The sequence below is a fragment of the Motacilla alba genome, chromosome 1 (assembly GCF_015832195.1).
Source record: "Motacilla alba alba isolate MOTALB_02 chromosome 1, Motacilla_alba_V1.0_pri, whole genome shotgun sequence".
Lineage (NCBI taxonomy): Eukaryota > Metazoa > Chordata > Aves > Passeriformes > Motacillidae > Motacilla > Motacilla alba.
In genome coordinates this window covers 110,497,657-110,524,805 of record NC_052016.1, presented here as the reverse complement: position 1 = coordinate 110,524,805, position 27,149 = coordinate 110,497,657, and the positions used below count along the sequence as shown (strand labels likewise).

The 27,149-nt window shown below is 39.2% G+C and overlaps 1 protein-coding gene across 1 annotated transcript in view; it reads right to left on the bottom strand.

Moving 5' to 3' along the window:
* Nucleotides 1-225: 225 nt before the first annotated feature.
* PHEX (phosphate regulating endopeptidase homolog X-linked) overlaps nucleotides 226-27,149 on the bottom strand; it is a 101,125-nt gene continuing 74,201 nt past the window's right edge. Inside the window, exons 16-22 of the mRNA XM_038129578.1 lie at nucleotides 18,079-18,133; nucleotides 14,889-14,956; nucleotides 13,371-13,501; nucleotides 10,390-10,455; nucleotides 10,173-10,277; nucleotides 8,388-8,464; nucleotides 226-5,228 (exon numbers count right to left, since the gene is read on the bottom strand). Of these exons, the coding sequence (XP_037985506.1) occupies nucleotides 5,126-5,228; nucleotides 8,388-8,464; nucleotides 10,173-10,277; nucleotides 10,390-10,455; nucleotides 13,371-13,501; nucleotides 14,889-14,956; nucleotides 18,079-18,133 (605 nt within the window). The 3' untranslated portion in view covers nucleotides 226-5,125. The remainder of the gene's footprint in view (nucleotides 5,229-8,387; nucleotides 8,465-10,172; nucleotides 10,278-10,389; nucleotides 10,456-13,370; nucleotides 13,502-14,888; nucleotides 14,957-18,078; nucleotides 18,134-27,149) is intronic.

Genomic DNA, 27,149 nt, shown 5'->3' with positions numbered 1-27,149 from the left:
GGCAAGCAGACCCTAAACTCTGGTTGACGATGGCTACACAATTCTCTGACAGAGAGAGGAGGTTCTTCTTAGCCTGTCAAGCAGTAAAAGTAGTCTTGAGAACCTGGGGCCACATCATTATGCTCTTTATTACATCTCATTAAGACTATATATTATAGAAGAAATATTGTAGAGTTGGACAGTGCCAAGCCAAGCAGGTTTTACCATACTGCAAGCATAGGAAAATTCTTCATCACTTTTTCTTTATTTACTAACAAAATTTCCTTTAAAACAGTCAATGTACTATGCAAGTGGAAAAATTCAAATGTACAATAGACTGACCAGTAAATAAAAATTAGATTAAAAAGACTTAAACACAAAACACCTTTTAAATCACTACAGTTCTGCCTCCTGAGTTGTCAGGCTTTAAACATTTCACTGACAGATACAGGTGTATATTTCTATACATATAACATTGTTATGAGATATACTTACAAGTCTGTAATTGAATAATACTCAATGAAAAGTTATATGCAGACTTACCTGATTATTTTATAAATTATTCAACCAATTATTGACACGATAATGTTCCTATCTAAAGAATAGTGAAGTCCAGCTGCACAGGGCATGGGGTAGAGTTTTATGATTCAGCTGAGTTTTTTGGTCCTTTGGTGTCCAGACCCAGCTTGGACATTATTTATGTACCTAAGCAGTTTATACAGGTGAATAGCACAGCTGCCTTTTCAGAGAGCTTAGTCTTCCACAATATGATCAGCAGAAATATTCACAGTGTATAAACTGGTGTTTTAGCGTTTCAGGCTTAAAGAAAAAGAAAAAAAAAGAAAAAAAGAATAAGAGAAAGCCTAGACTAGATTAACTAGAAGAGAATTGGTTTCCATATACCTAGGACCTGAAGAAGGAGACATGGGACAGGAGTAGAGGTTGTTTCTTTATGTCTACACAGTAGAAAAAGATCTCCTCAAATTTACAAAGGTAAAAATGTTTCATTCATAGGTGACCCTTCCCCTCCTGGTCACTGAAGAAGAAGTAGATTGCTAAGCCAACAGGAAGAAACATTTCCCAATATTACTGACAATTAAGCAAAATAACAATTTTAAAGCTCTGGGAAAAGGATATATATGGTGAAGGATTTTTTTGCATAGATGTAATAAGTGTACCTGAGAGCAAGGCAGGAAGGCACTGCTGGCACAGACCCAGGAGGCACAATACAAAAACAAAGCACAGCCAGGTGCTCTGATAAAACAGAGGCAATGGGCAGAGCCCTCACAAATCATCACTAGTGTCTTGGCTGTCTGTGATGACAATAGTTTTAAGAACTTGTTTAATTACCTTCAGCTTTGCTTTCCAAATGGTACCTAAGCAGCTTATCCAAAGTGAACGGTAAGTTGTAGGATTAACTCTTCAGTTTGAGGTAAAAAGCAGCAGGTGAGGCAGGCCAGGGTCCTTATGTGGACACAGGCAAGACCTAAACCCCAGACACTGAGAACCTGAGTCAACAGCAAGAATTTCCTGAATTTAGGATACTACTGATGAACACACCAGTCAGCAGCAAGGACTTCTGGCTTCCCCCCAGCAGTGTGTGGGTACCCTCTCAGCGTACAAAATCAGGTCGTGCCCTCTCGTCCTCTCTCCTAGTGCATTGTCCCCCAAAACACCCAGCTCCCTACTATCCCCCCAGCCCAGACTTGTCCCCTGCCTGCTGCAGGAGATGGCCTAGCAAGGATGAAAGAGTTTGCAGTGGTTCCTGTGCCATTGGGAATACGCACACTACTGTGCAGAAATCCCTGGTATTAAACATGAAAGACCTGAGCCTAACGAGGAGCAGGGAGAGTGACATTTAAGGCAAGAAACATCAGACATTTTAGAAAAAATTCCAATCCAGAACAGAGAAACAACTTCATAAATCAGAAAATGACAGAGTCTGTCCCACTGGAAAATAACCATGAAATAGGAATTCTTGCAAATACATCTCTGATTTGAGAGATAAAATTAGAAAACACAGAGTTGACTATTGTGAAACCATCTTTACATATTCCAGTAATCCGAATTTTATAAATAAGTGCCTGACTTGATGTCCTGATTTTTCTGAGGACAACAACCGTATTGGTACTACCTTTAATTGGGCCAGGACGTCAACCCTGAACTTTGTGCTCTTGATCCAAAGCAGCCAACATCAAGTCATGTCAGTGCTCGTATGAGCACAGAAATGAAGTCAGTACATAGTCAGTTTGCTAAGGAACTTTCCCATTAGGCAGCACACAGTATTCCTTTACTAAAGACCCATACCTGCTTGTTTGAGGAAAAGCTCTATGAAAATACTGCCACCATTATTTATGGGAAAAATACCTCCAGGAAAAAAAATTTAGTAGCAGCAATTCAAATGATAAACTGTAATCCATGGAACTCAGGAATTGAGCTGGAAGGGTAAATGTCTTTCTCTTAAGGAAACTTTGAATTTTTCAGGGAAAAAAAAATAAAAGAATATTCTGGTCCCAAATCACAATATTTTTTTTCTAAAAAGTGGCAACATAGCCTTAAGGACAGGAATGTCTGTTTTCTTCACTCTAGAAGGTTGTTTGAGATCCTGTCCTTTTCCATAAATTATGCTTCATTATGACCCCCTTCTTTCTAAAGACACACAGGAAAATAACCCAATTTGTTTCAGTTAGTTGGCTTCAGTAAACCTTCCTCCACCGTGACTGTTGGACAATCATAGATTCATAGAATGATCTGGATTGTAAGGGGCCTTGAAGATCATCTGATTGCAGCCCCCTGCCATGGGCAAGGTCACCTCCTTGCACTTCCACCAGGTTGCTCAGAGCCTCATCCAACATGGCCTTGAACATTTCCAGGGATGAGGCGCCCACAACTTCTCTGAGCAGTCTGTTCCAGTGCCTCAGCACCCGCACAGTAAAGAACTTCCTCCTAGCATCTAATCCGAAATTACTCTCAGTTTACAGCCATTCCCCCTTGTCCTGTCACTACATGCTCTTGTGAAAAGCCCCTCTCCGTCTTTCTTGTAGACTCCCCTCATGTACTGAAGGCTGAAATTTAGGTAACGCCAAAGCTTTCCCTTCTCCAGGCTGACCAATCCCAATTCTCACAACCTTTCCTCATAGGAGGGGTGCTCCATCCCTCTAATCATCTTGGTGGCCTCCTCTTCCTTCCCTTGACCTGCTGCCCTCAGTGCTTTGGATCCAGCCCAGGTCACTGTTGGTTTTTTGGGTTGCTGGGTCATGTCCAGCCTCCTACCCACCAGCACCCCCAAGTCCCTCTAGGCAGGGCTGCTCTTGATCTGCTCATTCCCAGACTTTGTTGATACAAGGAGTTGCCCAGACCTTGGTGCAGCCCCTTGCACTTGGTCTTGTTAAACCTCATGAGATTCCCACAAGCCACTTCTCATTGTCCAAGTCCCATTGGATGCAATCCCATCCTTCAGGTGTGGCATCCACTCCACTCAGCTTGGTGTCATCTGCAAGCTTGCTGAGGGTTCACTTTCTCCCTTTATCTATGTCATTAATGAAGATATTAAATGGCACTGGTGCCAGTATGGAACCCTGAAGGGCACCACTTGTCATTGATGTGCCTTGGAATTCTGAGCCATTGACCATCACCCTCTGGACTACCCAATCAAGTCCTTATCCAACAGTATTTGACCAATCCTTGTAAGAAAAAAGTTTCTCTTACTAACATTTCTATACTGATAAAATAAAATAAAAGCATATAAAAATTATATTTTGTATATATGTATACACACATGTATATTACTCCATATGGGTTTTCAGTAATTAAATCAGTCTAAAGAAACTCCTTTTGAAATAATTCCACCATGTAAAAATGAAATAATGCACAAGGTATAAATATATACCCCTCATATAGGTACCTTTCTGATAGGAAAAAAGAGCTGTGGGTGCATCCTCCCTCACCCCCCATCTCACCTCCCCCCCTCCAGTGATAGTTATGTGTTGAAGTTTTTCTGCTGTAATAAAATATCTTTTCATGAACTTTCTTAAAAATCAAATTGAAAACTCAACTGGTCTGTATTTTTACTGTATTTTTAAGTCCTCTACTCCTCACTTGCTCTTTTTATCCAGACAAGTCCAATGATGCTGGTACTCTGTTTTTCTGTCACAAACTCTTACCTTAAAATCACAAGTCATCCTGCTCCATCCAGAACATGAGGGCAAACACACACACTACTTAAAATGCCATGTAAGACCCAGAAACAATAAAATCCATCATTTCAAACTGGTATAATATTTCTGGCTTAAAAAATAAATGTAGATGAAGCTATCTTCAGCACAAGGTAAAACCCATCCACTGGGAAAAAACTGCCTACACTGTAAACCAGAAAAAATGCTGCAATATTTGTGAGTATTGTGGTGCTGGGAATCCCCTCTAAGTGCCTCTGATTTTCACCATACATTGATTTTTATCATAAGCTGTTCTAAAATTAGAAGAGACCATGATCTGACAAGTATCCTTTATGTTTTAGTCCTACAGATGAATACCATGAGGTACTTTCTCAGCTTGAAACTGTTCCAAAACCAGAGGCACTAATCTGGCATATTAAACTGAACTTATATAAAGTCTTGTGTCTTTACATCATGCAACATCATTTATGGCATGCTGGGCTGTGACAGCTTAAGTTATGAAAATGCAGTTTCACGCAGCAGATCAGAGCTGGCTTTAGAGTAGGTCTCATGAATTTCTTCATCCAGAAAGAATAAATTTTACTGTGGCAGCATTCTGCATAGAACCCCTGCAGAGCAATAGATTAATACTGGATTTTAGCATTTATGTCTTGCTCAACTATAAATCAGGAATTAGAATTGATAATGGCAGTTATCCATCAACAGCAGTGCAACTGCAGATGAGCCGGAGTAGTTTTATAGTTAAAAGGAGTTACTTTTTATTATTACACTTAAAGAAAAGCTCTTCTATTTGGAATGTTTCTAGGCTCTAAATAAGGAACGATCAGATCCGTACGGATCATCAACACAGGTGAGGAAGATGCATCTGAAGTAACGCCTCTCCAGATTTCAGACCATCATTGTGAAACTCTGGCGATGGGCTTGAGCAGTTCACGTTGCAGCCTCCCCGAGAGAAGGGCTGCAAGGGACAGCTACCAGAGGCGGCAGGACTCTGCCCCGCGGTTCATCGTCGTGTTCGCCGCGCAATTGAACGCCTTACGGAACTCCTCAAAGTTGCTCATGGCTCCGATTACTCTGCAAAGAGAAAAGAGATTGACATGCAGGTTGCCTTTCATCAAACACCACAGTTCTGCAAGTGTTTCAGTGTTTTCACTTCAGGCTGAATGTTCAGGCTTTCGCATAGAATTTTTTCCACAGATAAAACCAAAAGGTTCAGGAGAAGGGCTCCCAGTTAAAGTTAATATGAAGCAAATACTGTTTCATGCTCTGAGAAACATCTTGCTTTGCTAGAAACTTGGGAAAAAACAAAGTCATTTTGTGATACCTTGTCATTTAGAACAATTTTCTAATGTAACCCTTGGCAGCACAGGTGGGAGATCAGCAGTAGCTGTGCACAATGGAATTCTTCTTCCAGCCCTGGCAGACAGCTGCAGTGCAGCAGGCAGAAGGATGTAAGCACACACTGGGGCTGTGCTGGCAGTGGTTACATGAGGCTCCAGGTTCTCCTAACAGCATGCTCTGCCCACCCACACACATCCACACCCACACACACTGGGTCCCTGGAACTTTGCAGGCTCTTGTTGGCTGCTCAGCCTTGCACCTGTCAGCCTCTCAACTCCTCTGATATTTTGGAAATTTATTTTCTGAGCCTTCTGCCTTGAGCAGCTCCCAAGCTCTCTTGCTTCTATCACAGGTGGTGTGATACTGAAAGAGCAGCACATCCCTGCCTGACACAAGCTGGACAATGTGCCTGCATTCCAGACTGGCACCTTCAGGCACAGGGGAAGAGCATGCAGTCATCCTTGGATCCTGCTTTCATGTCTGCATCATTTCATGCAGTCAGAAACTATTATTTTACCTTTGCTGGATTGCAGTTGTATTGTTTTCTCCTATGCTTTCAACCTTCTTGGGATTTACTAATTGAAACTTGCAATGGTTTTAAAGAGTTTTCTGAGTTAAAAGCAGAAAAAATATCTCCTGTGATTGTAATTGTATACCTTGCCTGTGTTATGCAGTGAGGAGGCACTTTTCTACACTGCAGAGAATTTGCTTCTCAGTGTAGCTCAGCAAGGTAGAAAATATTCTTATTAGATTGATTAGACTTTCTGTGAGTAAGAAAGTTTGCCGTCATCTGGCACAAAAATGCCTAAAGGTCAGTTTTGTAGCGAAGATTACCAAATTAGGTTAGGCTTCAAATAAGATATGCAGCTTTACTGTAAAAAAAAAAATTGCAGATACATATTCAAGGACTGGAACAGCAAGAGTTGGTCATGCAGAGCTGCTGCTGATGTTGGTGGGAGTTCTGCCTGCCATGCCAGGGATTTCAATCCAAAATTGGCATTCAAAAATAGCAAAGACACATGCTAATACTGAAAATCTGCCAATTAAAACCAAGTAAACCCAGAATTTATCCAGTGAAAAAAATCTTTATGTGTGCATGCACACCATTTTTCTACCCATGGTTTGATTTTGCCACACATTAACTGAAATCAGAGTGGAGTGTCTGGATTTCATCCCATTGAATTATAGTAGAGACACCTTTCTTTGAGCAGGTCACACTGGCCTCCCTTGGTAATCAATAGAAAGATATACTTTCAGAGTCTAAGTAATTTAAATTTATTACCTGCTGAAAGATTATTTATATATATATATTAACTTCTAAAATTACATTTCCTTTTTGACTTTGAAGAGAAACTGGTGCGAGCAGTTCAGATGCACACACCTGTGCTCAAGACATGTGTTGTTCATTTCTATAAGTTTTATTGTTACCTTTTATGATTACTTTTAAAAGGGCTGTTTGAGCTTTTTGGACAGAAAGAGCTGTCAGTGTTGGAGCTAGCTGTATTGCAGTTATGCTTATAATGGTCTTGGGACAGAAATGAAACCAAGTTGGGAGACATAGATAAGATAATTTTTTAGCCCAGATAATATGATTTGCAAGGAGACAAGCACCACTGCTTTTCTTCTATTCTGAAACAGAAGCCAGTTCTCAGTATCTCACACAAAAACTAACAAAATGTTTTGTCTATATTTTCTAGATCTCAAATTAACCTAAACTCTGAAATTTTCTTTCATAGCCTAATGCCTTCAGGATTTTTCCTAATAAATACTCTATTCCCAGAGTTCCATGTGTATCACCATCTCATGGTGAATGTAGCTATGAAATTATTCAGAATATAAATACACATATAGGGAAATAAACCTGAGGATTTCAAAAGACAACATATGGTTATTTTACCAAAATCTTAACATGGGTAGGAATTATGAAAATATTATGTCTGTAGGCTGAAGGTCAGCCTGATGCTCCTGTCCTCATTGTCATGATGTATTTTCAATGTTAAAAGGCACACAGATTTGCATACTGCACTACTTTTACCCTCACTAGCTGGTATAACACTCTTTCAGTCAACAGAAAGTGGTGAGATTCTCTAGAGGGCAAATAATCCACTGTATTGTGTGAATTTTGTCGTGGATATAACATCCTTTGTCCAAATAAAGAGGTAATGTAGTACTTGACCGAGGGCAAACACAGAATTCTTAGTTAAGTAAATGCAACCAACACGAATCCCAAAAAACCCAACAGGTTCTTGGTGAAGAAGCAGAAAAATAAACTCTGGGTTCCTAATTCCTATTTAGTCTCTAAAACTTCCCCCCTTCCCATGGCAGGTAGTTCATGAGTGTCTGTGGCTGGAGGAGCCTTTTGGCAAGGACAGACTCCCTCTGTTATGGCTGGACTACCACAGCTCCTTCAAGCCAAGTGCCCCTTGAGGGCCAATGGAAGAGTTAGGTCTTGAATGGAACTCACAGGGCACATTTTGCTTTGCATTATCAATGTAATTCAAGGTTGAGACTTAGGAGTTTTTAATGAACTCAGATTAAATCAAGGCCCCCCCTTATAGTCACTGTTTTCTAAACTAGAATTGCTTAGGGAAAGAAAGTGATAGATGAGGTATTTTAGGTACTCAGGCCATGATTACAGGACATCACAGGGATCAGAGTGTGTTCTGGTTCAAATGCTTTTGAAGGTAGATGCAAGCACCTCAATTTTACAGCAGAGCATTTATAATAGTGAGAGATAAGCTAATAAAACTAGTTCAATTTCCATCTAAACCAAGAGCACAATCCAATTTTGTGCTTGCTCCTAAACCCCTCTTAAAATGCTATATTTCTGCACTTCTGTTCTGCAGTGATTGATTCTGTGTGTACACTGAGGAAATACCATATTTGCACTACCTGAACTGAGGAGGGCTGTGAGCTCCAGTATATATTTGTTCCCTCGCAGATTCTGGTCTAAAGGAGTTGCATCTTACCTTAAAAAAAATTAAAAAAAAAATAAAAATAAACAGGCACATTATCTGGGATGACTTTTTATGCACAGCAAAATGTAATGTTACTGTTCTTAAGATGTCTATTACTTATAAAATGCATAAAATGGAAAGACACCATAAACTCCTACTTTGTTTCACCTTTGCCAATCTGCAGTTTTCTCTTGGTATATTCTCTTGTTTTTCAAATGCCCTAAGGGATCCAGTGTCCACCCACTGTTTTTCTCTACACACTCTTTCACATCATCTAATCACAGTCCCTTTACTAGCTCTTTTTTTTAAGTTCTCTATAATGGTAGCTTGTATTTTAGCTTGTTCTGCAGCATCTCACACTTTATTAATTACCAAACATGCTTCTTGGTCTCAAAACTATGTAATGTGTATAAAAGGTACACACAATGATGCTTATCAACTCTAGAACTGCTGCTATATTACCTGATGTATTTATGCCATGTTGGAATGTCAGTTTCTTTTGAAATTACACATCTTCCACATTTCCATCAGTGGTCCCCGGTTCCCCGTTCCTGATAAGATACTTAACCCAATCATAACTGACCAAAAAACAGGGAACATAGAACATTTGCACTACTGAATAATCCCTCTTATGCTGTATCCATTTCATGAAAATCTCCTTTAAACTGCCCCTACCTTACCTAAGTTTCTATTTTAAATGTTCCTATCAACAAAATCCTTTAAGCCAGATTGCCCATAGGATTTCAGTGGACTTCAATACAATTTTGTCTGGCTGAACACAGTCCTGACATTTTATAAAAGTCTGTTGAGTGTCTTGAGCTTTGTGAAAATAGACTGAGCTCAAGGGTACCTTATATACACACTGCTTTCACAGTGCATGTGCCCTCCGTGTGAGGGACCACTGGACATTTGATTTCTGCAGTGGTCCTGTAAGACCCCCAGATGTTCCCTATAGTTTCAAAATTTTCTTGGAGGAAAACTGACACAAGGTGAAACATAATTCAGCATAGACAATGAAAGTGGAATATTTTCTTTGTTCATTATAGTCAAACTGAAACAGCCATAGGCCCACAGACTGCTACGCTGACTCTCAGCAGAGAAATTCTTTTCAGCCAGGACTGGTCGCATTGGGTCCTGTTTTTTCAGTTTGGGATGATTCATTCCTTCAATTGGTGGCAAAGTTTTACAGCCTTTTACTTCTCATGTAAGGAGTTTGCCCCAATTTGTTTACTCAAATAAACAATTTCTGATCCTCCCTTGCTCTATGTTTTTTTCTAAAAAACTCGCAGCCCTTATGGAAGTTTTGTCACGGCATATTTAGTGTACAGATGGGAAAAAAGAAACTAAGACTTTCTTCACTGCTGCTTAGTTCCCTTGAACAATGTACACAGTAACAAATGGTGTGAGTTAAAATTGAAGGAGGCTGAGGAGTCAATACATGCAGGAAGACCATTTTAGTGCAGGGGAATAGAAAAAAGAAAGAAAGTTGCTGTGACAACACTGTGCAAAACCAAGAATCATTTCAGCAGTTCTGGCACCATAGGTAGTAGAGGACAAAGAGGGAAAGAGAAAGAAATAACAATGGTGGCAGAATCTCTGCTTATACTCTCAAAATCTGTGTTTGGGTGATGCAGATTGTTGAAAACAAGCAAGCTCATCTCTACACTGCACATTGTTCAAGTTAATAGATGGGGATTTGAAACACATTTGTACTACTCACATGGGCATAACTCAGAAAGAAAAGCTGGTTATGTGTGAAGTCAAGGCCTGGCAGTAAAGGCTCCTCTTCTCCTCCTCTCTTTTCTGTAATCCATTTCCTGTATGCCTGAAAAGAAAGAGATACTAAGTGTCTTTCAGCAACATGAAGATAACCACAGCTTTTTATTATTATTATTTTTTAAATAACACAATGTTTCAGATATTTTCCATCTACTTACCCTGAAAGCTTCTCGCAAACCTCCATTATCTGCAATGTTCTCTGCCAAAGTTCTCTTCCCTTTCACCTTGGCAGAATGAAAGAACATCAGTCATTTGACCCATTTCTGAACTTCCTACTTGAATTTGAAAAAGAGGGGGGAAAGTAAAACAAGGGAAGAACACCTCAGTCAATTTCAACCAACTTTGGTAAAGAAAACTGGGTTTCCATGTGAATACTGTCAGAAAACTATTTTCTGTGATGAGTTATCCTGGCTCTGGTCATAGATCTCTGTAGCACAAAATATAGTAGATAGAATGCACTTAAGAATGCAGTCCCTGATCTTTGAGCAGAGTGTCAGTAATTTTCCCCTAAGGACTATTTATATCTGGTGACATGTGACATCCAGTAGCCTCTTAAACTTTTATGTAAAAGGCTATATTTATTTCTCTACATAACTCTTAATATGCTACTGGGATGCGAAAATAACTTCTAAGTCATAACATAAATAAGCTTAATTAAAAATAGCTGTCAGAATCAAAATTGGTCGTATATTCAGTGCTCTAAAAACATCTGCAAAGGAGATTCCTATTGCTTCTCCTGGTTATTGATTCCTAGAGCAGGACCAATAGCAGCAATAATGTGTTGTGGGAAACTGCACTGTATAAACTTTTGAGGAAACTGGTCTCCTGGCATTACCAAGTGCAATATCATTACAAAGAAATCCTAATTTCTGCTGAAGTGGCATTATCTCTGCTCCCCCAGCCTACTAAGATCTTTGTCTTACCAACTGTATTTGTAATTAAGCAGTTTTACTCTCTCCTGTGCCTGGCATAAGCAAGGTAATTGAGCCCAGTTTTGAGCAGGGCTCTGATAGTCAATGCTGGCTGCAGCCATCAGCTCTCCCCTGCCACAGGGATCACTACAGTGGGGTTGGCATCAGGACTCAGTTTCAGGATGGCAAATGAGGGGAAAATTCAAGGGAATGGCCAGGAACTTGTGCACAGCCCCACACTCAGTGCAGATGAGCACTGCAGATTGGGCAGGACACCTTGGTGCCTTGGGTACAACGTTATGGGAAAAATGGGAGCCACAGAAGAAAGCACAGCCCTTTCCTGCTGGCTCCCCTGCCCTCAGGAGGGAGGAGATGGAGGTGAGAGAGAAGCTTTTAGGACAAAAAGTGCTGGGACAGCAGGGAACAGACATGCACACAGCTGCCCTTTTCCTCTGGCCTTCCTGGTCACACATTTTACTCGCATTGGGCTTGTGAGGGAAACTGACTTAGATCACAGTGACCTAACAGTGGCAACAGGCCAGCTAAAAAGTGGAAGAATTCTTTCTGCTGATCTCAGGCAGCTGTGGATCAGGTATTTGAAACTACTCTGCACAGAGAGCTTGTGGCAGGGATCACGGGCCATGATAAGCCCTTTATTTGATGAGATGGCTTTATATGATTATTGCACTCTGAAGCTATTTCTATATCCACTTTTTCTTTCATTAAGTTTCTTTTCTGGAGACATTTTTATTGTATACCAGATGTGAAGGAAAAAGAATAAATAGGTTTCTTGATCCATGAAAAATACTCTTACAAGGGCAAAAAAGTTGCAGAGTATTGATGCAAATGACAGGCCAAAATGATAGCAATAAAAGGTCTTTGCTTGCATAGCTCTTCATACAAAAGCTGTAAAATATGGCAGAAAATTGGAAAAAATCTTCTATCATCTAAAAAGTGCTTTTGGTTATCCTGTGGATATAGAAGGAATGAGATGACAAGGCTGTGGGTAACAGGATCTCTCTTGTAAGCCCATGGATTTCAAAGGCAGTATCTACACTGGGAGGAAATTCAGACCTACCTCATCTCAAGTGCAGAAGTTAAAGGGAATGGCCAACACAATGGCAGAGGCATGGGGAGAGCTCAGCCACATCCTTGGGGAAGGTTTTAAGGATCTTCTTTGAGTGGCACTTTTGTAATTACAGTTTTTGTCCTACAAATATTCAGGAATGAGCCTGAGGATTTTTATTTGTAAATTAGCTTATTATGAAGTATTTCAAGTCTGAGTTGCTGAACTTCAGACTGGAACACAATATGGCTTTGTTATCTCTGAGATCAGCACAAACAAGCCTGGGAAAAGTGCTAGAATTGTTGATAAGAATTTCATGGGGCCTCACTATTCTTAAAAGGCAAAGATGTACCAGGATTTGTAAAATGCAGGTAGACGTGACAGAATTGAGAGGGGACTGGAGTATGTGTTTCATCCTGAAAACTAAGATTAAAATCATCTCTCAGACAACATCACTGGAATTTCAGCTATTCATTTCTGAAGGTCTGGGACACATCCTGTTTATCCTCATTTTGGACACACATATGAATGTACACATCTTCAGGGAAGCCCATACCTTTGACAGACAACAAAAGAGAAACAATTCCATTGCACTTTCTCAATCCTTTTCTAGGAGCTACTGCTGTCATAGTCCCTTGATTAAACATACAAATGGGGTCTGTGTGCACACATGGAAGAAATAGCAAGAGTTGAATCTGAAATAAAGTAGGGCTTATGCATCCATTTTATAGCTGCAATAAATAACAGGCAGAATTGTTAATGAAATCTATAAAACACACTATTATATTCTTTCTAAAAGAGTGACTGCTCAGTTTTCATTACAGACTTCATCTTCAGAAGACATCTAACAGGCTGACAATAATTAGAGCAGTCCTGCTGAGTGACTTCATCCTCTTCCTCTGATTCCAAAACGATGTGATGGAGAGTAATGGTTTAACCCTGTCACCAGAGTGTGGGTAGTGGTATTTGACTGGACTAATCAAACCTGACAGACAATTTTTAACACAATTATTCAACTCAAAAAATAATTTGTTGTGAGAAATGAAGTTGGTAGTTTAATATTCTAACATGTTGGGATTTATAAAAAGAGAACTTAAAAAAAAAGCACAATGACCTAAACTCCTCATGTACCAGTGTTTTCAGCCACTGGTGGTTTACATACATGTAAGCCAGCTTGCTTCCAGTAGTAATTGTTGTATTGATTAATCATGCATTTTGTTTTCTCTTTAAATCTTTCTTCAGAGTCAGTCGTCCACCAAGGGTCTAAATTTCCATTTTTGTCATATTTCCGACCTCAAAAAGGAAAGAAAGAAAACATATGTTTTAGCAGGAAAGAGCTTTTACAGTTTAGGAATCTATCACCTTCACAGAAATGAGAGGTGAATGTTCTCACGTGAGTGTGTGTACAAAATGGATAGGATCAGTGAGCAAAAGCCCCACTCAAATACACAGTGAAAAGCTGGCATTCTATTTCTTGTCATAATTTCCATTTGCAGAAAAATACAGTAATAACTCATGAATTCTATAGTACATTTTATAATTACATAGTGTAAGAGGCACTTAACATTCTTGCAAGTATAATTGCATTTTTCATCCTCAGAATGTCTTTCATTCTGATAATGTGATGATAACTAATTTATTATTAATTCTTCACCTGATCAGGAAACAAATCCATTTCATGCCAACATCTAAAATTTCTACAAGGTGACAAATTCCCTAGAGATGTATTTATTTCTGTATTTGGAAGGTAAGACCCTGGAAGGAGGGGTCTGCTTAGGAAATCAAACTTAAGGTTCCTTTCTGATTGGCAGGAGACAAGGTGGAGATTAGGTGATCACCTACACAAAGTGGGAGTTTATGAAGAAAAATGTCTTTATTCTGGAGTGTTTGCTGACAAAAAGTGTTGTAGAGAAGTGCAAACAGGATACCAGGATACGTGGCTTTTTTTTGGGGTTTGTTGTTTTTTTTTGTTTTAAGGTATTTGATATTACACAACAAAAGCAAACTCAAAATTACTCCCTAGAGAAGGAGGTTCAAGTTTCTTTCTGCCTGCACCTCCCTCCTCCCCCCCTCTCCCCTAACTTTCCTCTCAGGAGCCCAATTTTTAAAAGCACTTTGCTGAGACAGCCAAACCTAGGTAGTGGCAATGCCCCACTCCACCCAGTTTGTCAGGACAATTGCATTGACATTTTCTGACTATTTTTTTTCCTGTCTCTCTCTTTTTTTTTTTTAATTTAATTTTAATATTTTGCAAGACCTTTCCTGTACCACTCTTGCTCCAGTACTGTATTTTAAAATTTTTGCAATTATCTTTTGAAAAATGTCAAACATGCAATGAGAAGTTTTCTTGTCATTTTTATCAATAAGAAATGATCCCTTTATCCTTCCCACCGTTAGTTTCCACCCCTCCCCCTGTTAGGACTTTCAGAATCTGTTGCTGATTTAGTTTTCATTCAAGACAAACAGAAAGAATCAAACTTGTGTTGTTTCTTAACAAATAAAATCCAATTCAGACAAGCAAGATTCCATGTAAATAAATCCAATAAATACAGGTTTATAATTTTTTCACACAACTCAGCACCATTAAAAAAAAACAAAACAATAAAAATGCTCCAGCATGTACAAGTCAGCTTTCTAATCTGTCAACTCTGTAAATAAAAAAAGGTTATCAAATACTCACCATTGCTATCAAATCCATGAGTAAACTCATGGCCAACAATCACTCCTATGGCACCATAACTTAATGACCTGTAACACGAAGAAGCAGTTCCCTCAGAAAGTGATCACAGTCATGAACATTAAAGGACAAAAGACATCAGGAAAGATCATTATTGATTTAAAAATAGGCCAAGGAGGCAGGGGATACAGGTCTAAAAATCAGACCTACACAATTTCGACTTAAAGAATTTCAAAGTCTTAATGTTAAACTCTTGTTTAAAAGTAACATTTAATCTAAAACTTGGAAAGCATTGTGATGGTTCACTCTTCCAACCAAATCCCTTATCAGCATCATCTGAGCTCCACCCTCCTTCAGCTGACTGAATTCTGTATATTCTGACTGGGAACAGGATAAAGTTATAGCTGTCCCTGTACCTACTCTGAAACAAAGACTATCTTTTGTAAAGAATTACCAGATTTCCATGTAGTTTTAAAAAGAAAGGTCATATAATTCCCTTTCACCTGCCCTGGAATAGGACGTGCTACACAGTCAGATCTAAGGCATCTGGGAAACAGAGCAAAAAGAAATACTTTGTATTCCTGACTGTCAATTATTATATCTTCCTTATTATACCCCAATAAGCATGCTTTGAGGAGAAAAAGGGATTAAAGAGGGAAAAGATCAGGGCTTTTTTTTACACCAAATGCAGTGGGTATCATGGGGGTAGGTGATTTACTTAATGTATCTTTCATTTGTTGAGTTACCTTTTGTGATTTTAATTATTTCAGTTTTTGAGATGCAAGTAGCAAATATATATATATATATACTATACTGCAAAGTAGCTCACAGTATTTCTAAGACATAGTATTGAAATAACATATCATTGGACCTAATGACCCATAGTGCACTAATTGCTCATCTCAGTCATGCCCAAAAACTATTATATAATTTAATTCCCTCTGCTCCCATGAAAATCCTTCACTTTGGTTTTTTTTTCCTTCCTGAATGGTACTTTGCATGTGTTAAAATCTCCCCTACTGATTTTAACCCAAGTACTGTTACAAACCATCTCAAAAAAAAAAAAAAAAAGGCAGGTTAAAATTATATGTTTCAGCAATGAAAATACCATCCTTTTGTGTGACAAGTTTGTAATCTTGTGTAGCACGCAGTGATAATTACCCCTAATAAATGCACTATGTAGGACTTGTTTTCCATATCTGAAGCAAAGGGGTTAGAAAGGATCTTTTGCAGCTGAAGAAGTATAAAAATAATGGCACAAAACATGTAAAGAGATCTAGAAGAAACAAGCCCTATTACTAAATACATCTTATTTTTCCTCTAAGGTTCTTTGTCACCATGAGTGCCAGGGACAAAGAACAGGCTCGTGTTTTGCCAGTCTGGCTTCCCTGGAGCTTTCTTTTGCTCCAAAACATGGCATTAAGGTTGCAGTGAATTTTGGCCTTGGAATCTGTGAACCCCAATGCAGCATTTTGTCCAGCTCAACAACATTTTTCCCAGAAATTTTCCCAGTTGTGTTCATGCTTTTCACTTCTGGATACACTAGGACAGAGATGGAAGGGTTAGTTGCAGACCAGCAAATACCATAATAAAGGGGAACTCTGTGGCAGTGGGGAGGCTCAGAACTATAAGGAAGCTATGAGGTCAGGTAGTTTGAAGTCTCTATTTCAATATATAAGGCCCTGAAGACTCACAATTGGGAATGTTATTTGAGTGTTATTTAATGTACTGAGCTGTAAAGGTGATAATTAAGCTTTGCTTTCTGCAAATAGATGTAAGTGGGTTTTGCTGCTTGTGCTGGAACTGGACACTAAAATGCCACTAAATGTTAAATATTTGCTAAATTAGTTTTTCAGCAGGCACTGGTGACTTTTTGACAGCTTATCTGTTCCACTGCCATGTACTGTTTCTTCTAAGCAGACAGAAAACATCCAGAATATTTCAAGGACAAAAGCAATCTGTTGTCTGATATAAACCAGCTACATTTGTTTACTGAATTACATTTTGATACGAACTCAAGCAAACCCAATTTAAGCTAAGGTAACCTTTAAGGAAGAGAAATGAGCAAAGTATAATACTTTGAAAGAACCACAGTTTTATCACTATGGCAGAAGGTCGGAATGCAGAGAAATCAGAAAGCAAAGCTGGTCTGCAATAACTACAACAGAAAGTAAGTTCACCTTAACAAGAAAGGACTTTCTTCTATCCCCAGTTACCACTTACAAAGTCACCTTGCCCACAAGAATTCTCTTCGAATACAAATTAATTAGTTCATAAATTGAATGTGTCTTTCTACACATATTGCCAAATTTCCTGTTTACAAGGATACAATCCAGATTGGACGATGGCAAACACAAAATGTTCAAAAAGTTAGATTCTTTTTTTTTTTTTTTAACAATGATTTATTAAGGATATGTTTCACCAGAAACCAGCTTTATATAACTGCAAAATAACTTCCAGAAACTGCTGTCAGAAATTTTTCATGGTCTTATCCTGCCCTAAAATAGAAAGCTACTGAACTGCACAAAAGCAGTGATTTTTCAAAATTTAATGTATGTGACCTATAATTACCCTTCCTCAGCTACATTGGCACATGGGCCTGCTCAGGCAATCTCAGGCAATCACTTCTGCACATGAAGATATTCTCATGCACCTCAACAGGCACAGACAAGGGCCCACTGCTAATCTTAGATATTAGCAGAAAGGGAACAATACACTGATAATAATTGGCTTCTCAGGGTATTCACTGCTGTTCAGGAAGTGTTAGTTATCTGATTTACAATTCCTTTTAATACCTGCCATGTGCACACTGCTGCATCTGCATGCTGTAGCATTGAAACACTTCCACTTGGGTGCACTTAATTACCAATTCCTGTGAGAAATCAGTCATCAGTTTAAGACAACAGCAACACATACAGCTCCCAAGGGTAAGAAAATACCACACAAAGCAGCACTTCTCAAAGTCAGCCCTTCCAGAGGCAAAAGCAGGATACAGCAGGAGAGAAAACACAACCCAAGGACCAAGTTTGCCCTACAGCAGGACAACACAGATTTCCTAGGGGCTGTCTTTCAGTTGTCTTCAGCACCACAGCCTTCTTCTCCTCAACCTCTTCTTTGTCTACATGTGTTTGCAATACCTTTCCCTGTTATTCCTCAGCTCTAGGTGGATGAGGCTCCCTTGTGCACTACTTACCTAGGATACTCTGTTCCCCAAAAGAAAGGCTTTTGAAGTTCTCCTGCTGGGAATCCTGCAACAACAAACAAACAAACAAACCAAAAAAAAAATATATATCTAGTGAGGTCAATTGAATACAGTTGAATAGCTGTCACAATTCCCAAGGGCTTAGATTTTATGACCTCATTTGTTTGGTTTCAGAAGGCTTTTCAAGGGAACCTTTCCCCTGGGTGGTAGAATACAATAGAGAAGATCTCAGAGAGGCAGCAGAGATCCTGCCACAAGCAGGTCTGAGTAAATGCATGTGTTCTGTGAAAAACACACCCCATGCCTCCTATGAAGGGTACTGGATTATCCTCAGATGTGCTGACTGATCAACAGACAATACAAAGGTAACATGCAATAAGAATTAAAACACTGTTAGCTTAGTGAGGCTTCAGTGAAGCAAGAAATATGAAAGTGATAAAATGTAAGCCTGATTCTATTTAGTCTGTGAAAAACAGAGGTACATACTTAGGTACTTGTGTAAGGGAAAACTGTAGATTATTAAGGCTGTAGGGTCAGCCTAGCTACAGATATTACCTGGCTGCTTCTGATGGACTAACCAGTTGCCAAAAAACCAGCAATGGAGACACTCTGGTGAGTGATGAGCTACTGATGTTTCACATAGGAATCAACATTGTTCCTCAAATTCAAAGTCACAGGTTTATTTTTAATTCCAGGGTGACATTTTAGTGCCAGGTTACTAAAGACAGTGGAACTGCCCATGGTAAAAATTTAACTGCCCAAATAATTGCTAAATAAAACATAAACCCATGGTCAAAGTTCTTATGTGATGGTGAAAGGTGCCATCTTTCCAGGCCCAAATGTTGTGCCACAAACTCTCATCTATAAAGCACCTGCTTAGAAGGTTTACCCACATGTTCATCACCTTGTTGAGGAAGAACATTTCCTCAAGGGATTCACTTGTTTTTCCAGGAACTCTTCCTTACCCCTATGGGTCTCGCTTCAAGAAATCACCTGAACATCCAGAACAATACAAAACCATCTCAATTTGATTCTAACCCTATTCGGTTTTTTGTTGATAGTTTGGTTATGGATTTCTTTATATCTGAGATAAGTTGTCAGGCAAGTTCCTTACAAGGCCTTTAAAAACTACCTTTCAAATGAAAAAAAAAAAAAAAACAACAGAAAAAAGCCAATAAAAAGAAACTCAAAACAAACCCAGTATGCTGAGTGTAATTCATGCCAAGTGATGTGGCACAAGGCATGTCCTCCTGGGCTGCCCAGCTGCTTTTTTCTGTTGCTCCTCCACGGCTGCCCTAATTCCCTATCTGCAACTAGCTTATAAAAAGTATGGGCTTCAAACTTATTTTCCGAGTGTTGCCTGGGTTTCTCTTTTTCTTACTTCTCCAGATGTTGTTTTATTGTTTCAAGCGTATAATTTTCTTTTCCAGCACTGCAAGCCACAATTTTACCAATGTCAAGGACAAAGTTTTACTGATCTAACTGTCCTTGCCTCCCAGTGCAGAGAGAAGATTATTTATTATGCATGTTTTGAACATTTTAAGCAGCAATGGTACACTCATACAACCTGATGAAAATTGCTTGTTAGGCCTTAAGAGCTGTGTTCAGAGCTGAAAATCTAGTTTGAACTGGTTCCCTCCAAACACTGAAATTCAGAAAAGGTGTTGGAAAGCTTAGGTTCTGCTAACTCTGAATGATCCCATCCCCACAACAACAGAGGAGAGGAACTGTGGCCAAAATGAGCAAATGAGCCCATACTGAAGGCAGTGTGAACCAAGGCAGCACAGTCACCCCACAAACCAAACCATGTTTAATGATCACACAATCCTGGGTGCCTGTCACTGCACCAAGAGGCTATCCAGATCTTTTAAAGAGCTGCAATTTTTTTTTCCTGGTATAAACTTGTAGTGAGTTTGCTCTTGTCTGTAGTAGAGGTAATATACATTATTTACAGCAAATTAGGTGCAAATCTTCACTCAGGCTTATCCAGCTACACTAAATGTGTCTTCATAGAACTTTGCTGAAACACAGTCAGCTGTGAGCTCAGCCATGAGATAGTTTCACTGAACAAGTCAATGTGCATGAATGGTAGGAAGCTCCAGTGCTGAATCTGTACAACAGGTTGGTAATTATTTTACTCAGAGTCAGGATCCATTTTAGGTTAGATATCACTGAGCAAAGTGCTGGTTGAAGGAGTGGTTTCTCCTTCTGGACATGTGTGAAAACACCTCTGTAGTTTGCACCAAAGGAAGCTCAGGAAGTATTTTCAGGCCAAAGCAGAGTCAGAGGCCAGTAGAATGTAGTGCACACTTCAGAAAACCTCAGAAAACTGGAATACATTATCAGCAAGAAGGAGTTGTTCTGTTTAGAGGGTGCATGTTTTTGTGGTTTTGTTGGTTTTGTTTGTTTGTTGGCAGTAAAGAAAAATCTAAGTTTAAAAGTGATACTTGGTGAGCTAGAATAGCAAATGGGTCCCATTCTCCAGAGGTCAGCAGCACTGAGGGACTGAGGATGCTTGTCCACTATTCCAACACTAGAAGGAACACATTAAGAGCTGACAACACTTTTTATGCAACATCTCCTTCAGGCAAGCAACAACTATATCATCCTTGGGAGGACCAAGGATAACAATGTCTTATACCTAGAAAGTCCTTGAAAGTGTAACATGAGATTGATCACCAGACAGTTTCTTATTTTGTGCTGATTTGAATCCCTTGATTTAGGCAATTCCCCTGTGAAGGCTGTTTCTTTTTTGCTTGGCATATTGCACCTAAAAGGATTAATGAAAAAACTCAGAGAGCTCATAGTAGGCTGCAGATGCAATAAATACTAACGGGATTATTTCTATGCCACTGGATTTCAAGCAGGCAAAGGACAGATCTGAAGGAGTAAGACAGACAGACTTCAGGGAATTTCACATCTTAAGGAATAGATACAGGCAGCGGGAATGTATTTTGAGCTAACACTTGGCCACAAATTCAGCCTGTGTTATGCATCTTTTAAAGCCTTCTCCCTCTACACAGCCCCAGAAATGAGATACAGGCTGACAGTCTCTCTCTTTATACACTAGATTACAAATGCAGGCCCTGGGTCTACACCCAAGGCCATTACTCACCAACAGCACACAGGAAGAAAACTATGTTATCTTATTACAGACCCCACACAAATCCATCTATCATCAAGACCTGGACTTGCAGAATGTGCTTTGACTACCTTCTTAAAACCGACACCTAAATTTGGAGCAATGCCACTGGGCTGCAGCATCATTCTGAGATGGGCACTGGTGTCACACGTCACAAGAGCACTGCTCTGTGGACAGCTGAGTTCAGGCTGTCACAGAACAGCACTGGTACCCTACATGGATGTATCTTACTAGTGGCAAGGTGGGACAGCCAGGCTAGATCATCCTCAGGATGGACTTTGTGCCACTGATCCCACCATGCTGGGACCAGCTGTTCTGATCACAGCCCTTCAAGCCCAGCAGTTCAAGGAGTTTTCAGTGCACCTGACCATCTGCTAAAGTGGACAGTTCTTCAGCAGTTTGCATTGGAGCATGTTAGGGGAGACAGTGCTGAAATTCCTTCTAAAGAATAAATCATATTCACATCTCTCTCCTCCTCCACTGAGCTAGTCATCTCAATGTAGAAAGCTGGTCAGAGAAACTCTTTCCAGGATTTACTTTATCATGTACACGGGGGCTGTTGTGAGCCTGGCTTGTAATTCCCTAGATCTTCCTTCTTGAAGATAAGAGTGACATTTGCTTTCTTCCAGTCCTCAGGCACCTCCCCTGGTCACCATAACCTTTCAAAGATTACCAAGAGTGGCCTCATAAGGATGTTGTGAGCTTGTAGGTGCACCCTGTCAGAGCCCATGGGCTTGTGCTTGCCCAGTGTGTTCAAACATTCCCTAACCTACTCCTCCTCCACAAAGGGTAAATCTCCTGTTACCAGGGCTCCCTGCCCTCATTCAGCACTACATTTTCCCTCCACTTGCTGCTGCTGCAGCTACACTTGCAGAAAAGTTTCTTCACATCCCTTGCCAGATTCATCTCCAGCGGGGATTTTGGCTTTCCAAACCCCTGTGTCTTGGACAGTGATTGTTCAACTTTCCCCTTAGTCACCTTACTGCTCTGGAATGCAGGGGCACTTCAAGCAGTGGAGCCAACACCTGGCTTACTCCAAATATTTCACTCTAATTTATGCTGATCTGGAAGCTCTGACAGAACTTTGCCTGCACAGGACTATTTTTAATGTAACTAAAGGTTTCTATCTTCGTTTTATCTCTGATGTCATTTTCAGCATCTCTCTCCACCAAGGTGCTCTAAAGCTTATCAGAATGTATTTAAAATTTGAAGGTGTTTTCTTTTTCTTCAGTTTTGCAGGGGCTTCACTGCCATTAATAAATCCATTTACTAGCTAATACCTTCATGGTATTATTATACACACTTTGCAGATGAACACCCTTACCTCAGTGTAATATTGCTAGTTCACCAAGAAGACACAAATAACTACATTTGATCTGATAATGCTGAGCAATAATGGATAAACTAAACCAAAAACACATGAGGAGATTCAGCAAATCACGAGGAAAATTTGGAGTTCAAGTCTAAATATGAATTCATATTGTATAGTTCACTTCCATTATTCAGTTATAATGCACGCTGTTTTTAACTGAGCAAGAAAAAGCCTTATTCCAAGTTAGTTCATTTACAACTTCCAGTAATGAGGTTGTTTTGTTTTAAGCAACTTCTGACAGGCTAGTGAATCCCACAGATAAGTAACAGATATCAGAGACAGCTGTGCTAAACTGGGTGCTATACAGGGTACTCTGCCAATTGGTGTGCTGACAGTTCTTAGATGTGTTCAAAAGCTCTAACTTGTTTTTTAGAAGTTACATTCATTCACTGAATGAATTCAGATGTAGAGTTTTAAAGGGATAAGATATAAGCAGAAGACGAACTGCTGGTCAGTAATCAAAGAATATTGAATTCACATAAGGAATTAAATGTGAAGACAGTTGGGATGTTGGTTAGCTGTCTAAAAACAGCCCAAAGGATAGGATACATTTGTTTAAAATGGTTCCACAGACTTCTGTTCGGACTACTGAATCTCATCCCAGAGATGGTTTTGATGTTTGGGGTCTAGCCGTCAGTCTCATTGGCACGGGGCTCCTGCAAGTTTTATCTCAGATAAAACACAAGACAAAAAATACATTGCTTTCAGATACTTTGAGACACCCAAAAAGCTTTGAGCACCCATATGTAGGTGACAGAGACCAAACTGTCTGTCATTACATGGACCTGAATCATACACCTTATTTCAACACAGAAAACATCAATTGTGTAAGGCACAGTAACTGTTCCATGGAATGCATGAACACAAAGCTTAATTTTATGAAGAACTCAGTGAATAAAATAATTAAAGAGATACCAGGAAGTAATGGTCTTAAAGCAGAAGACTCTGCAGCCTCTGCTTCAATTCCTGGCTCAGTTTCTCCTTCACATGACAAGAGGCTTTTTTCTGCTCATGAAAAAGAGAGAACCTGGTGTTTACTAATCTCAGTGGGGCAACATGAGGAGAAACATGACGTGGTTTGTGAGGTGCCAAGGAATACTGTCTCCTAAGGGAGTAGGAAATGTGAAAACATCTGTTTTACATGAAACTTAAATCTTTTTTTTAATGAGGAAAAAGCCTCAGTGGATTCCCCAGGGTGAGGGAATGGGGGCTAGGGGGAGAAGAAAAAAGAACAGGTTCTTCTATTTTATACATTCATAGATAGGAATTTTAGGAAGAAAAAATAAAGAATGGAGGTAAGGATCATGCACCATGGTTAAATAATAGAGAACAGTGGTCTTTAGTAAATCAGGAAAATTGAAAATCAGGGCTCACTTAAGACACTTAAAGCTTACTTAATAACAGCGCTCAGAAAGTGTTCAGTCCAAATCTGTTAAGTTCATTAACCTCCAGGAAACTAATAGCACACTTGAAACTCCTTCATCAATAACCTTCCAAACAGTCCAGTTCTTAAGGGAAGAGAAAATGCTCTATGCACATTCCCCTCATCCTGCCCTGGCCATGGCACCAGGTGCTGTTTGCCAGCACTTCCCTGGCTCCTGGCAAGATAAGAGTTCTCCCTTGCAACTCCCAGCATCAGTGAGCTGCCAGTGTCAATATCTGCATGATGCTCCCTGCAAAGATGAGACTTACTAGCTAATATGAGCGCTCATCTGGGGTTTTCTCTGTGGATGCTAATTTGAATGCAATTTTTAAATTCTGCTGTAGATCATATCTGCCTCCTGTAACATGTATTGAGGCCTCTCTCTAAAGAGGCCTCTTGACTTTCACTAGAGAACTGCAGTAACAGCACAAATGACTTAGGAGCATGGATATAAACTTACAGAGATAATATCAACATTAATTATTCAGTACCTCCATTCAAGCTTACACCTCATGAGTGCATTGCTTATATTTGCCTCAGTTCACTGTAAATCTCCCTTTCATTACTGTTCACAGCCCACAAGTGTGACTATTTTTATATATTCTAGAGGCATACATATTTACACTTTGAAAAAAACCCTAAACACACCAAATGTCTGATTAACAGTTCCCTTTTATCCTTAACATATTCAAAGGCCAATATTTTAGTGCTGTAATGAAATTAAACCTTTTCTTGAACAGAAGTATGCTAGCACACTTTGATCATCACTTGTGTCTATTTTCAGCACATATTTGTTGGCTGCTCTAGAGTGCATTAAAATAAACTAATCCTTTAGAAATTGTTTTTGGTGTTCCAATTATGATAATTAAAAAGATAGTATTCATGCTGCTTAGATGATATGAAGTGTACTTAGATACATTTTGAGATTCTAAAGGCAATGACACATACCTGTTGTCCTTGTTAAGTAGCTATAATTAAAGGGGAAACTGATGAGCAAATGCACAGAAAATTGAAAAATTATCCAAACTAGGATTAAAAACCAATTAACAACCATTATAAACATGCATAGTGGTTCCCCTAAGACACTTTGAATTATGAAAAAAGAGGAAATAAATAAATAAAACTCACAGACAGAGAACATCAGGAGTAAACTTGTATGATATTAAGATAAATTATATGTAACATATTTTTTAACTCTGCAGCACATCTCACCTTGATGCAGCTACTTATCTCTCCTTTGGAAATATTAATAGAATCAGTGGTCATTCAAACTATCAATAGTTTAGTAATGAAAATGAAACAAAGCAACACCAAACACAAAAGTGTTTGCACTAAGTAGTTTGACTGAGTAGTCAAGTTAAAAACACTAACAGCCTGCCTGTATATGAAAATCACATGGACTTGCATGGATATTCCAATATTTATGTCAGTGATACAGATTACAGAGAGAGAAGAATTTGTGATCCTTCCATCAGGAGTGTCAGAGATCTCCCTGTGCTCTGAACATAGAAAGAAAAAAGCAGCTTCCTAAAGCTCAGAAGTGCTCAGGACAGCCACATTTCCCCTCCCTTGTGTAGGCACCTGATGATTGCTCCTTTTCAGAATCCATGGGTCAAGGCACTGATGTTTCTTTTTCTCTAAACTTTTTCAAGAAGCCTCCAGTGGCTAATGAAGTTTGGAGTTGCTGTAGTTTTGTTGATATCCTCACACAGTACATTTCTATTTCCAAACTAGTGGTCTTAATTTTTAGAATTGAATTTTGGAAGCAGGGATTTTTCAGTTCATGTCAAAACTACTTTGCACCATCAAATTATATTACACATTTTAAAATTATTATTTCTCAAATGCTTCTTAGTAAACTCACTTGTAAAGAGCAAAAATAGATGGGCCTTGAAGACAATAAAGTCCAGTTTGCTCACAGAAGAGCAGGGGCACTCAAGCAGATGAAGAGGATATCTGGGACACTCACTCATTTACAGGAGTGATCAGTTGTAGATGTGAAGGAGTTTCAGGCAGCTACCTGTGAGGTAATTCTTCTGCTAGCACACATTCCTACCTTCCAACAGCCAGCAGCAGAGGGAACTGTCCTCCTGGACTGGGTTTATATTCCTCTGTTCTTTTGTACAGAACAGAACACAACACCCTCTTTTCAGTTCATCTGCTACTGCAGTGAGGAGCATAGATACTCACAACACACCCCTCCAACTATTTGCCAGCAAGCAATTGGTTCCTACCTCCTTTTCTTATCTCTAATCAGTCATTAATTTATGAAAGGACCTTCTTACTTGTCCCATGACAACTTTCAGTTATTAGTATTGGGAAAGAACCTCATCAAAAGTGTTCTATGGAAAAAAAACATATGATCCTATCAAGAATACTTACTTGCTTTCTGAATTTTAAAAATAACCCTAGTAGATTAAGAAATAATGATTTTTTTTTTCCAAGAGAAAAGCAAAAAAATCTCGCATTCTCATGTTCACTCTTCACTGTTATATCATATGCTTATTCATTCACTCTATTTAATTATGTTGTGGTCACAACCAGATTCCTTCATATAAAGGCTAAAATGACTTGTTATGCAGATCCCTCTGAAATGTCTTGTGAAAAATAGGATTTTAAACTTGTCACACCTATTCTTTCTGTGCTGAGGCCACTATAAGCCACCAGAAGCCTATAAGCTGTACATCAAAGATGGTTGGAAAATTTTTGTCTAAGTTCCTTCAAAATACCTATTATTAGGAGAGAATATTATCTGGTCCTTATATTTGTCACAGTTCCTTGTATGAATTTCTTCTAAAGTCCCTTCTATTGACACTAAATTTTTAACAGTTTCTGGGACCAACCTGTCACAAGCAAAAGCTCCAGGATTAGAACTTCCCAAACTGTTTCAATGCAAAGAACTATCTTATTTTTATACCTTAGAGACTCTCCTCTCTCAGAGAATTTGACAAAAAGGTTTTAGCATTAGTTCTTATGCTGCTAGAAATTTGGTCCTCGAAATCCTTCTGGGCTTGCTGAATCACAGTTTTACATCTAGCTTGCTAGAGGTCAAGCTTAATTCTTATTCTCAAATGATTCTGGTTTCTAGAACTTTTTTCTGTTATTTAACTAGGCCTTTAAAAGTG